A 14,236-nucleotide genomic window follows, 5' to 3' on the forward strand; every position below is an offset into this window, starting at 1 on the left:
CAAAAATTTCTACACCACAAAAATCTCCACTTTTACAGTACTGCTAATTCTACAATTATTTGAGTACTAAATACTTCTATGACTACTAGTACTACTATACCTGTTTACGCAGTTACTAATAAAACTGCTAACACTACTATGTTCTGCTACTACTGCTACTACTACTACCACTACTACTACTACTACTACTACTACTACTATTACTACTACTAATACAGAGACTCCAACTCTCCCGTTTTCGAAGGGAGATCTCCCACCGAAAACCCATTTTTGCAAAATCTCCCTTTCTCCCGTTTGAGATTTAATTTCTCCCGCCCTGGCTCAATGTCTCCCGTTGGAAAGGATTTCTTACTTATTGCTATCGTATGTTGCAAAAATAAGCCTTAGATAGCACCAGAGAGCATCTATAACCCTAGGAATTTCGCGCTTCGCACACATCAACTTGGAGTCTCCTGTTTGCTAGGGGTTTCAGGCGGGAGAATCTCCAGACCAGAAGGTGCTTGGGGTTGGAGTCTCGGCTAATGATAAAAAATAGGATGAAGTTTGCCCGATCTGGGCCCCATTTCATAAAAGATATTAGGATAGCAACTCTTGCGAGAATGGCAACTTCCCACAGCAACAGCCAATAAGGAAGCAGGATTCTTGTCATTACCATGACAACTGCACTCCAGTAAGAGTTGCTATCTGATCATTAGATAAACTTTTTTTTTCTGAAATGGAGCCCTGGTTGATAAGACAATCGCAAGTGCAAATAATTTTGTAAATCATGAGGAATTATCACTTTAAATAATGCATATGTTGGTATTCCCAACCTGCACAGTGGGGGAAGACGTTATCTCTGTCGGGGCAGTAGAGGGCGCTGGTGTTGGCGTTGTTGCATCAGAGTCAAAGAACTCGGCTGCATCCAAGGCTTCCTCAGCGTCTGTGGCATCGGGCGGATCGACGAGAACATCGCAGTCCCGAGGTGAGGGTACGTCTACCGTACTACACTCTGTTGGAAGACCGGGACGGACAGAGAAATACTACTACGATAATGATAATGACTTCTTCATCCAGGGTAGCCTCTTCAGTGTTGCCACTGCTCTACTAGACGGCCCTGCTGTTATCATTACCCTAGTGTTGCCAGGCACCCATTTATACATCTGGATTGAGAGGGACATGGTGGGTAAAAACATCTTGGCCAAGGACATAAGCACTGAGCGGGAATCAAACTCGGGTCTTTCGATTGGGAGTTTGGAGTCTTATCTACTATGCCACAGTGCCCCCCCCCCCCCCCCCCCACAGATAAAGAGAGATTGTGTAAAATGAAGGGAGAGAGAGGGAGATAATGGGGGATAGACGGAGAGAGATATAAAGAGATTGAGAGAGAGATTGAAAAATAGAGATATTGAGATATTGAGGGAGAGATATTGCAAGATAGAGGGGGAGAGACAGAGAGAGAGATGCAAATAAATGAGAGATAGATTGATTGAAAGATGGGGAGATTGTAAAAGAGAAAAGAGAGATTGAGAGATGAAGAGATTAATAAGAAAGATGGGGAGATTGTAAAAGAGAAAAGAGAGATTGAGAGATGAAGAGATTAAGAAGAAAGATTGAGAGAAAGAGGGGAGATTTTGGGGGAGAGAAGGAGAGATGTAAATAGATTGAGAGAAAAAGAGACTGAAAGATAGAGAGAGTAAAAAGGGTGAGAGAAAGGGAGAGAGAAGGAGATATTGAGATATACATGAGGAAAGATGTAAAAGAATTGGAGAAAAGAGTTGGAGAAAGTGACATAAAGTTGAATACACATAAGGAGTCAATAGGTAAGACTTTACACATGACTTTTATCTTGTTCTTTTTTTTTCATGTTTTTTTCTATGAGGGAAACACAAAAATCACAACAACAACATGCAATGCAAGGGGGATTTCCCCATTGTCTTCAGCATGTTCTCTTTTAACCAGGACAGGAAAAAGTGCCAAACACAATGATATTACATTATCAAGAGTCAGGGCTGTTGAACCCACTGAACTCCCTCCTCCCCCACCTGTGTGCGTGTCTGAGGGGCTCTCCAGGTCGGCGGGCGTCAGCGCGGGGGGTTGGTGCATCTCATACAAGAGCCGGAGGCGGTGGGGCATCTCCCCCCGGCACATGATCCCCATGCCCCAGGAGAAGTCCCGGAAGTTGATCAGGGAATCCCGGTCTGAGTCCAGCACCTACAGGGAGGGAGAGAGAGAAGAGAAAGAGATGAATTCTAAACATGCAACTGCTTGTGTGCGGGGTAGTCTTTTCTGACATAAATAACATCTAACAAGCACAAACAGGAGGAAACTGACCAGAAATGAATATAATTTATTAGTGGAAAAATGAGCAAAGAAAATGGGATTCCATCGGGATTCGAACCTGAGACCTCCGGATTGCTAACCCGGTGCTCTACCGACTGAGCTATAGAAAGCCCTAGTAGAGTGTTCATCCCAGAAACCTTCAATTCTCAGTGCTTGAATGGTCAGAAGCTGAAATGTCTAACAAATGCTCGTTTTTGTTGAGTAGGGGCAAACCTACCATCTTATTATAGGAAAATCAAAAAAAGAAAAAAATGAAGAATTACCTCAAGGATATTCAAACATTTGTACAAAAACTTCGGATGTGACATCCCATTTAAAAAGGGCATTTAGAGCACTCCAAACTCTGTATGATCAGACAATCAGGCCCTGAAGTGCTCTCAAGTAATACTCCTCCCACAGCTAGGTTCAGAAGTCCTTCGGAAGTCACATGCAGCACACACTGTGCATACGGTTTACATGTTCAAATCTCCTGCACTCCCCAATGTTACCATGACAGTTACAGTGGACCTCTCACAGCCATTTCGTACATGAGTCTATTAAGCGGGCAGTGACCCTCTGTATAAACAGACTGAAAGAGGACCTGTGCCAAACTTTGTGTATAAACAGGGTATAAGATGTCTTGAGGATTCAATTAAGACTATTCATAGAAACACATCTTACAATCTCTCAGTTGTGATATGATAATCATCTTCATTGTAACTCTGATCATCAATATCACTCTCATCTTTCCCCTTCCATGTCGTTGCAAGGAACACTGTTCAACTCACCCTGAAGGCGCGGACACCAAGTACCTCGGCCCTGGAACCGTTGGCCCAGGGGGATAGGGCCAGGAACAGGGTGAGGAACTTGTCCTGGTCCAACTTGACTAGAGAGAGGAAGTGCTGGGAGTGGTCCATGATGGGAGTACTAAAGGACAGGTTACCGCTGAGGTATTCCTCCTGGAACGGACACAGAGATATACACTCATAAAAGGCATTATTCTGTCAGGAAAGGCATATTTCTAACTTATAGGGCAATAGGCGGATAGAGATATAAAAAGATAGACATAATATAAACAACAATATAGAGCAATATATACGTAGAGAGATAGAGAAATGAATAGATCTTAAAGTAGAGATATAGAAAAATAGACAGATACACATACAAGTAAGCACACAGAGAAAAAGATAAAAAGATAGATGGTAAGTGGAGAGAGAAAATATACATAACGGTAGAGAAATAGAGAAAAAGACAGATAGAATAATACAGATATAGAGAAATAGATAAACATATAAACAGGTACATCCACCCAAACGTACTACATAAAGTTGTGTTTCACTCATGCATACACAAAGGCATACACAAAGGCATATACACATATTTGTAACAGGAAGCATACATGACGGAAATAGCAGACCCAAAATTAACACTGAAAATTTGCAATCATTTATATCACTAAAAATTCAGCAAATATTTGCTTAAGTATTAGTATTTAAAAAAAAGTATGTGAAAATAAGTGAAAGATTTTGCGTAGAAACAGAAGATAGTAACATATGTCTCCAAATATTCAATCACAGCCAATATTTGAGATGTTGAAATATATATCAATTGTACAAAATTCAACATTAAACTTAAAAACACCTTGTCTGTAGTGAAAAGTTGTTTTGTGACTGTTTCTGAACAAGAAACAGACGGATAAAACAAGTTTTTTATCATATAAAGAGATAGATTACACAAAGAAATGATGAGTTCCGAGAAAGTCTGACTCACTCACCTTAAAGAGGTATTTGAGATGTTGTTTTAGTAGGAATATAGGTACTTTGTATTCATTCATTGTACAAAATTCAACATTAAAACTTTAAATACTGTGTCTATAATATCATTGAAAAGTTGTTTTGTGACTGTTTCTGAACATATAACAAATAGATAAAACAAGTTTCTGAATATATAAACAAATAGATAAAACAAGTTTCTGAATATATAGACAAATAAATAAAACAAGTTTCTGAATATATAGACAAATAGATAAAATAAGTTTCTGAATATATAGACAAATAAATAAAACAAGTTTCTGAATATATAGACAAATAGATAAAACAAGTTACTGAATATATAGACAAATAGATAAAACAAGTTTCTGAATATATAAACAAATAGATAAAACAAGTTTCTGAATATATAGACAAATAGATAAAACAAGTTTCTGAATATATAAACACATAATTATACAAACAAGTTTCTGAACATATAAACATACAAAGTTTCTGAACACAAAAATAGATAGATTACACAGTCAAGTTTTTGAACATATAAAGAGATAGATTAAAGAAAGGAATAATGAGTTCCAAGGAAGTCTGACTCACTCACCTTAAAGAGGTGGTAGAGATCTTCCAGCTCTTTGGTCTCAAAGGCAGTCTCCGAGGCTAACGTCCGGATGACGCTGCGTCTCGCGGTGTCCTCCAACCCCTGGACGACCCTCAGGCGCTGGTTCAGCCGCAGCTTCTCAATCTGCTCGTTGGAGGTCCCGCCAAATTTGGAGTAGGAGTTCTGGATCAATTCTGACACCTCAACGGAAACCTACATCGTATGACAGCACGTGTATCAATCGGTGAACAAAGCACAGTATAGGTTTAAGGAGTTCTTTCTACAATAGGTGTAGTTTGTCCAAAATCTCTTTGGAATTATACCCACATGTACTCTGGACACCTTAAAGCAGTCCCTTTCTAGGACTACCGTCATTGTGTAAACATAAGATTTTTAAGACTTTCATTTTCAATCTAATAAATGTCTGTATCTATTTTTCGGTCATATTGAATTGCCATTTGAGTATTCATATATCTATTCACCAATCTACACAGAGTTCTATCTATCTTTCTATCTATTCATCTATGAATGAATCAATCAATCTATCCCACCATCTATTCATCAGCCTACCTGTTCGGCATGGGGTCCATGCATCTTTGAATCTGGTGCTCATTAATAAGTAGCTGGATTATATCACACTTGCACATTTATAATAGTCACCATGATCTTTGAAAGAGTAAAGATTTAGGTTGTGTTCAACGGACAGCAAATTACGGTCTTCACAATGGACCACAGCACACTATAGAGGGCAGGCTTCGGCTACAAAAAGCACAGCTACAGGAAGATGTAATGAGAGATTGATCATGAGCGATTTTTTTTACCGGCGCCGCCTCCTTGCCGACGTTCCCGACAATGACGGAGGAGTGTGGGACCAGGGGCACAGGTGCATCCCGGTTGCCAACGTTCTCCAGGTAGCGGCTGAGGACGACCATGGCCTGGCCATCATCCTCGCACTCGAGCAGGGCCTCGTAGTTGGCATCGAGCACGGCCAGGGCAATCTGGAAGATGACCTTGGCCCCGTCGTAGAAGAAGCAGTCCATGATGTTGACGGCACTCTCAAAGGGCATCACACTGTGGGGGAGGATAATGGTTACTCCGCGTAGTTTATTGTGGCTTTAGGTAGGAGGAGTGTAGGAGGGGTATATTGCACCATGTCCAATCATCCACCAGTGCTGTCAGAAGTTACTCCTCAATGTTGGATAATTCTGAATAAAGCACTGTTTCACTGTTTTGGTGCCACGTTCACACGTTCGACTCAGTCGACAGCGTGCCAACTTCGCATATTCTGCTCAAACGCACAAACCTGCCCAAACCGAATCTATAATTCACTAAATGCCACAGTGCATTGAAAGCGTTTCTCGGGATTCCAATCCAGTCACATGTAGCTTGCATTTTAAGTGGTGATTGACAATATAAATCAAGCGGTATTCCTTAGTCAGGGCTCGACATTAACGGTGGCCCGGTGGCCCGGGGCCACCAAAAATGAAAGTCCGGCCACCAAATTTCAAAAAAGGGCAAATTTGGTGGCCCGCCTCGGGCCACCAAAATTATTTGAAAAGTGTGTCAATAAATTCGTAACTTTTTGCGCCGAAAATTAGCAGTTAAATTTGTTCAAAGGATGGATGAAAAGGACTGAATGAATGCCTGAGAGTGAGTGTTGCAAGTTTGTTGAAGTTTATTTATGAGTAGATATGTCCAACTTCTAATTCTTACTATCATAAATCTTAAATATTTGACTCATTTTAAAAAAAGGACGTATAACGTTTTTTATTGGGGGTTTTTTCGGGACACCACATTTTTCTCTCGGGCCACCAAAAATTTGAAATTTAGGATTTTGGTGGCCCCATTTGGCCACCAAACAAAAAAGTTAGTGTTGAGCCATGCCTTAGTGGATTAGCTGGTAAATTCTACGTTTCTGTCACTGTTTTGTGTGCAAAAGTCATGGCTCTATGTTGTAGCTACTGATAATTTGAAAGAAGAACAGTAATAGATTTGTCATACAATTTACATCTAAGGAAAGCTTGGTAGTTTCTCTACAACTTCACCCATTACATGTACATAGTAACAAAAATCTATTTAAATGTTACATAGATTTGAAAAAAACAGAATGTTTTCCCAAAGCATGGTTATGTTCCTCTCTCAGAATAATGTAGCACACTGGAGGTTTACACCGTGGCACATAAAGAGTTATGGGCATTATAACAATATGCAATTAAATCAAATGGAACATGAGAGTGGTACACAATGCACGAAAGCCCCCTTAAAGGGTATGGAAAGCCATGCATGCAAGAATCTTTAATTGTGATTTACCTGAGAAAGACTGTGAGGAACCATGAGAGAGAGATCATACTCAGCATGCCCAACTCTTCCATCTTCATGTACAGCTCTGGCATTGTGTCCTTGGTGAGTGCCTCAAACACACCTGTGTGATTAAATAAAGTAATAATTTGCATATCTCATGAATTATTCATCAGCTTCATCCAATGAATATCCATTTTAACAACTGGTATGCATGAATGACAGTAATTACGTTCAGAAGGTGATACTTAACCTTGAGGATAAGTTCTATGGGGTGGCAAGCGTTGCACTGTCCATTTCATCACAAAATCAATCATGCCATGCTTGGCACCCCATAAAACTTATCCTCGAGGTTAGCTATCCTTGAGCTTTAGGGATCACCGTCTGAACGTAATTAAAGCTACTCATTGGCAAAAATTAAAAGCTAAAATTCTACAAAGTCTTCCCTGAATGAAATCATACAAACACACACACATATGAATATGCATGCCAGTTCCTACAAATAATATACATCTCGGCTTCAGCAGGGAAAGTCTGGAAAAAGAGAAGATCGATCCCATTCTATTAAATGACTAACCTTGGTCCACGAGGGCGCCGATCACCCTGGTGTTGTAGTAGTCAGGCAGTAGACGCTCACAGACGGCCGTTAGGAGCCAGAAGGCCTCCTCCTCATTGGCGTAGAGAAGGAGAACCGACGTGACAATATTCATGGCCTGGCAGTAACCTGCAGAGAGAGGGCAGTATAGGTTAACAGAAATCTTCTCGCCAACAAGAAGTTATAATATCAGTGTATGCTGAGAAGGAGAAGACATGTGACTACCTACCTGAAACTACAACTGTAAATTCTAACTTTCCATCAACATACTAACAATCTGAAGATACTGATTCTAAAAACTGTATATCAATTGAATGCTGCTCATGAATAATTCATTGGATATATGCAAATATTTTAATATATGGCTTGATTTAATCCACCTCCAACCTGCCTCACTCTCTTTCTAGCACTCAAAAAGCCAGGAAGCCAGAATGGACTGTGACGGTAGATCAAGCCTACAGCCACATGAAGCATGCCTAGAAATGCTGGGAGGATCAAGGTTGTCCTCGAAACCACGAGCTCAAAGTGAGGCAGAACTATACAAGCAGGCAAAGAAAGCATTCAGACGCTGTCTACATCAGGAAAGGCAGCTTATACAAAACAAGATCTGCCATGTTCAGTCGCGGTAGGGGTGCCTCGTATAGGCACATGGTCAGTCTTCACCATGAGGGAAGCTGATGTTTTGGGACTAGGTTCCATATATTGCGCTTCTCATGATGCTGGATTTGGGGAGACCAGTCTAGGACGTCTGAGGGCCATCTAGTAAAGGTACTACTTCTCTAGTGATCCTAGCCCCCTTAAGAGGTGCTGGAGGAAGTAGAATCTTCAAGGGTACATGATCCTCAACTGTTCTGCAAGCTAGTCAGGCAGCACAAAGTCGCCTCCAACATCAATGGCAACAAGACTGATTCCATTGTGGTACAGGAAATTTTAAATTCTTGCAGGCTGGGAGGAGAACTTCTCTCAGCTCTCAACACTTAACTCTTTATGCGCCACATTATTCTGAGAGTGCAACACAGGCATGCTTTGGGAAAACATTCTGTTTTTCATCTCTATGTAACTATTTAATATCAAATTTTGTTTTGCTAGACATGTAATGAGCAAAGGTTAGAGAAAATTCCAAGAGTTGCTTTGATATATAATTTTATGACAAATCTATGGTTACTTTTCTTTCAGAGGACCAGCCGCTACATTATTGTCCAGACATGACTTTTGCACACAAAGCAGTGACAGAAACTGGAAATTTAATCGAAAATCCAAAAGGGAACACAGCTTGATATTCAATCACCACACAATGCAAGATACATGTGAGAGGAGTGGAATCGTGAATGAAGCTTTCTTTGTACTGTGACATTTGGCAATTTATTGATTGGTTTGGGCAATTTTGTGCGTTTGAGCAAAATATGCTAACTTTGCACGCCGTCGACTGAGTTGGGCATGGGAACATGGCACATAATGAGTTAAATGCCTTCCTCTCTGATCAGTGGACCGGGAAGCTGGTACATGTACTGCAATACAAATCCTACAGAGGACTCAACTATATACCACAACATCACACTTGGACAAAACTATCACTAAGGTTGAAAGTGGGACAAGCAGGTGGTGAAGACCGAATCAGCTCAGAGCACACCAAATTGGCCTTATCCTCATCAGCTTTATCCTACCAGCGCACAAAGGAATAAGAAAACCCATGAACAGGACTAGGTACCTTTTACATGGGATTTACACCAAAGGTCATGGCATCTTTGTGGGAGCAATTCTGCCTACCACGTATATGCTGTATGAATCCAATGTAGTATACCTCACAAAGGCTGCTTTGAATCGCATAGACAAGGCTCAGGCCACTCTATTCAAAGCCCTGCTATGACTTCCCTGCTCCACAGCCAACAAGTTTGTCCACATCCTCACTAAGCTTCCAAATGTTTCAGACAAGATAGCCATGCTACATCTCAGACTACAAGGGAAACTAATGATGCTCACACCTAGCAGGGTCAAGTACCATCTCTTCCAGCATCTAGAACCCTAGACCGCAAGGAACTTCACGCTCATGATGTGCCCTTTGCGCACATCAAGTTGCAGTCTCCCGTTTGCTAGGGGTTTCGGGCGGGAGAATCTCCAGATCAGAAGGTGCTTGGGGTTGGAGTCTCTGAAGATATACATCTCACACCTGTCAGAAAATATACAGAAACTGCTCTCCCAGACACTCCTAGACAAGAGAGCCAACTCACTGCCAATCTCATACTCTTAGGAACAGATGACCCTAACACTCACCATGGAAGAATCTGTGGATCTCTACTCTCCATTGGCTTTCTTGCAGACATTCACCTTACACGTTCTTCTCTGGTGATGTAAATTGTTCATACTTCCTGTATGATAGCTCTAAATGTGTTGTGGAGTGACATTAAAAATGTTGACTTTTTTTTCTGCTAGTCAACCGCAGTTCTCCTGGACTGGAGGAACTCAACAAATGAAGAAGAAGACATGATATCTTTAATATATACAGTCAAACCTGTCGAAGCGACCACCTGTCTATAGCAGCCACCTGTCATATACGACCACTAAAAACAATACCCTCTAAGAGAAAAAGCATGTTAAAGAACCTGCCTATCTATAGCAGCCACCAGTCGATAAAACCCAACTTTTCTTCCTTGGGGTGGCCGCTATAGACAGGTTTTACTGTAGGGCTGCAGTCAAACCTGTCTTAATGACCACCTGTCTATAGCGACCACCTGCCATATACGACCACAAAAAACCAATTCCCTCAAAGAGAAAAAGCATGCTAAAGAACCTGTCTATAGTGGTCACCTGTCTGTAACAGCCATTTTTTTTTTTTCGTCTCCCCTGGGTGGCCGCTATACACAGGTTTGACTGTATCATTATTGGAACCAGCTGGAGGACGATAAGACAACATACACCCCTATTCTCCCACGCCCCCTTGTCTTCTCACCAATGGTAGGGTTGCGGTAGGCGTAGGCAGTAAGAACCCTCCTCAAGGCAGCTATGCCAAGCTCTGACTGGAAGGCAGGGTGCTCAGGCAGGGACCTGTGAGAGGAATAACAGCAGTTACACACACTTATACAAAAACAAAATATACCCTGATCAAAAAGTGTAACATCCAGTGATGACAGTTGTGTGATGACCTATTGGAGAAAAATGTATTGCTGCAAATTAAAGTTTTTGCGATTAAACATTCAGATCTCGGTGATATCAAAAGCTAACAAAGATACATCACAGCATGACAAGTAGAATTGGAAATCAATTCTGAAGAAAGTTAAGGTACATGTACAGTATACACAGGTATAGTTAAGGTACAGGTAAAAGAAAAGAAACTTTTTCTGTGAGTGGTGTTCCCTCACACAAAGGGCCTCCATCTAATGTCCTATCTGAGGGGCAGAGTGTTTTGCCTCTTACTAGAAGGGCCAGTATGATTACACAAAACATTGCTCAGTTAGACTCCATGGGACTCAAAACATTTAATAGCAAGGCAGACATGCTACTACCTGAGCCACATCACTGTCATATCTAATCTTTGTCTCACTATATCTACTCACCTGTGGAGGTCCCGCTCTATTTCGTCTGTGGCGATAGTCTCCCTCCCCAGGCTCTGTTCCACTAGAGACTGGTAATAACCTGGCTGGGTGGCCATCTGGGGAAGAACACACAGCACCATTATGTGTAAGATTTGAGTACCAGTCCAATGACAAACGTGGGACCCACCTTTTATCAGGACGACTTTGTTTTTGGATATCTCAGTCATACCAGAGCTGATTTTCACTGAAAAAAAAAACTTTGAATTCCTCTTCGAATTGTATGCTCTTTCATAGTTCATAAGTAGTTTTTAATTATCTTACACAAAAGTGAATCCCCATCTCAACCAAAACCCATACTATTAAAGCAGTTTTTGCCATTTTAACAATTCTAAACCACCCCTTTATCCCACCAAAGCAGAAAGGAAGCCAAGCTATGCCGTTGCCATGGTTTCCATTTACCTCATTGATGGCACCCGAGAAGAGCATCCACATCTCGCCCCGGAGGCTGTCAGGCAAACCTTTGATGATGAGGTGCTGAGTCTCCACCGTGCGGTACATACACACACCCCTATTGGAGAGGATAAGGAGGGGAGATGGGGAGGATAGAAATGTCCCCACATCACTTTCAATCAACATTCCTACACTGTGTGTAGTCACACAAAGTTCATAGTAGGCTGATACACACAATACCTTAGTCAATTAGTAAAGTGGAACAATTGGCATATAAATGTCAAAAACCTATTTTGGAAGAGTCACTAATCAATGATGAACAGCAATGGGGGTTTAATCGTTCATTGAAATTGGTTCAGTGCAATACTATTAACATGCCCATTGGAATATTTCTACTACTAGTACTACACACAGTGTATGGAAACTGAAATTATGGAAAGAGAGCAAGTAATATTTCAACCTTTTCACCCTATCTTTGGGAATCTACCCTCATTCTGAGTGTCACAATTCTATTCTCATTTTTTGATAATACACACATGTCTTTTGAGGTGTATTTTCGAGTAAAAATTGTGTATTTGGTTATAAACATTAATTGTGAGTGCCTTGAGCCCCTTTGAGTGGATATGTTGTGCATTATGTCTGTATTATTATTATTATTATTATTATCATCATTATCATTATCATTATCATTATCATTATTATCATTATCATTATCATTATTATCATTATCATTATCATTATCATTATTACTATTATTATCATTATTATTATTATTATTATTATTATTATTATTATCATCATTATTATTATCATAATTATTATTATTATTAAAATAACTTTGACTAAACACATTCCTGTGGCTGAAGTTAATTATCTTGTCAATTTCATCACATAAACAAACAATAATGCTGAAGAAGTAATTCCGTCCTCACCTGCCGTACTCCTTGAAGTGCATGTTCCACAGGTGTTCCTTCACGCTCTCCCGCGCCGAGATGTCGTCTGACCCCCGTCGGTTGAAGACCTTCACCAGGGCAGGCTGTAGCTGGAAGGCTACGCTGTGGATGGCTGAATCGCTGCTGGCATCCCCAGCTGCATTGTGGGTAATATTTAACCAACATATTTTTATTTTTCAATAAAACATTTGACACACATTAAACAACACATTTTTTTTTTCATTAAAACATTTGACAGACAGCACCCTGAAGCAGAACATGTTGTGCATGGTCACAAAGATTCTTTACAAATTGTTGATGCCTTGGACAAATCAATGCTGGCATCTCCAGCTGCATTGTGGGTAATATTTGACCATTACATATCTTTTTTTCATAAAACATTTGACACACATCACCTCGGGTAGAGCATGTTCACTGTTTTGCATGGTCACACAGATTCGCTACATACATGTATCTACATTGTAGGGTTGCCTTGGCCGAATCACTGCTGCCATCTCCAGCTGCATTGTGGGTAATAATCAACCATCACATATCTTTTTTCATAAAACATTTGACACATATCATCTCCTGCAGAGCACATGGAATATGGTTGTACAGATTTTTGACAAATCTTTGGTCACCTTGGGCAATTCTTGTGACAACTGGGTTTAAAAAAGATATTAGAATATTTTGTGGCAGTCAAATGTCTAGTCATTTCAAGATGAAAAGATGTTTACGTTTGAGGGTGGGAGAAAGGGAGAGATGAAGGAACTTTTTTTTTTTTTTCAAAACTCTTGTGGAACTGAGGAGCAGAAGAAATCACTTTGAAGAGCGCCCTCATGCAGTCATAGAGCAAGCACTCACATCTAGGAGCTTGAAAGCTGCTACTGTACAGTACCTATATTCATGGTTCACATTTAGCCACTGCCAGACAATATATAGTCCGTATAAACATTAGTTGGAGTATATGTGGAAAAAAAGGGGCGGGCCACTTAGATTTTCAAGTAATGCAAACAAAGAATGCATGTACAAGCCCGTAAATGGCAACAAGCACATAAGGAGACAGCATGCATACCATGCATAAACAGAAATAAGACAGTAAATGCTTATATCAATGAAGTGTAACTTTCATATATTGTTAACCATTTTTTTTTTTTAGTTTTTGTCTAGAGAAATCAATTGCTATGCCACATGGTAATTTAGCTCTCTAGTTTGAGGAATAATATCCTCTGTCAATATGTTAATACATTCTTAATACTGCTTTGTCTCATAATGCTAGCAGTCCTGCCGAAAAAGAGACAAGACAAGGCCATTGGCTAACTCCCTACTTCCTAATATCACACAATCTATATCTGTGAATGGCCCAGAGCTCTCCAAATCATAAATGGCTAAACACTCTCCAGTATTCACAGGGAGGGCAGGTGATTCTCCCATGTCGGCAAGTCACTCGCCAGAGATACATTTTTTTAAATGCCCATTATAGACTTTAGGAGTATGCAGGCCACCAGGTTCCCATACGGAACAGGTTAATTACATTTCAGAATTCAGTAAATGGGTTTTAAAAAAAGCACTAGATATACCCTGCAGCCTCCCCTCCCCCCCCCCCCCATGGTGAACATTTACCAGAAGTTTGATAAAAGAATTGTACTGTGCATATTCAAACATGCTATTTTTCACCAACACTCTTGTCTGACCCTGATCAAGTTGTGTCTTGATCTGAAGTTCCAGCTTCCCTCCTCCCAAAGCGTAAATTTCTAATCGGGGTA

At 40.5% G+C, this 14,236-nt stretch overlaps 1 protein-coding gene across 1 annotated transcript in view; it reads right to left on the reverse strand.

The window, feature by feature from the left end:
• LOC139709814 (TBC1 domain family member 9-like) overlaps positions 1-14,236 on the reverse strand; it is a 37,351-nt gene that overhangs the window by 2,959 nt on the left and 20,156 nt on the right. Inside the window, exons 14-24 of the mRNA XM_071621776.1 lie at positions 12,471-12,627; positions 11,548-11,656; positions 11,110-11,204; positions 10,506-10,600; positions 7,541-7,687; positions 6,976-7,087; positions 5,487-5,736; positions 4,669-4,878; positions 3,090-3,260; positions 2,025-2,193; positions 819-991 (exon numbers count right to left, since the gene is read on the reverse strand). Coding sequence (XP_071477877.1) covers positions 819-991; positions 2,025-2,193; positions 3,090-3,260; positions 4,669-4,878; positions 5,487-5,736; positions 6,976-7,087; positions 7,541-7,687; positions 10,506-10,600; positions 11,110-11,204; positions 11,548-11,656; positions 12,471-12,627 — 1,688 coding nt within the window. The remainder of the gene's footprint in view (positions 1-818; positions 992-2,024; positions 2,194-3,089; positions 3,261-4,668; positions 4,879-5,486; positions 5,737-6,975; positions 7,088-7,540; positions 7,688-10,505; positions 10,601-11,109; positions 11,205-11,547; positions 11,657-12,470; positions 12,628-14,236) is intronic.

This window comes from Diadema antillarum, unplaced genomic scaffold (assembly GCF_040938485.1).
Source record: "Diadema antillarum isolate AM-2024a unplaced genomic scaffold, OU_Dant_1.0 seq00001472_RagTag, whole genome shotgun sequence".
In the NCBI taxonomy this organism is placed as follows: Eukaryota; Metazoa; Echinodermata; class Echinoidea; order Diadematoida; family Diadematidae; genus Diadema; species Diadema antillarum.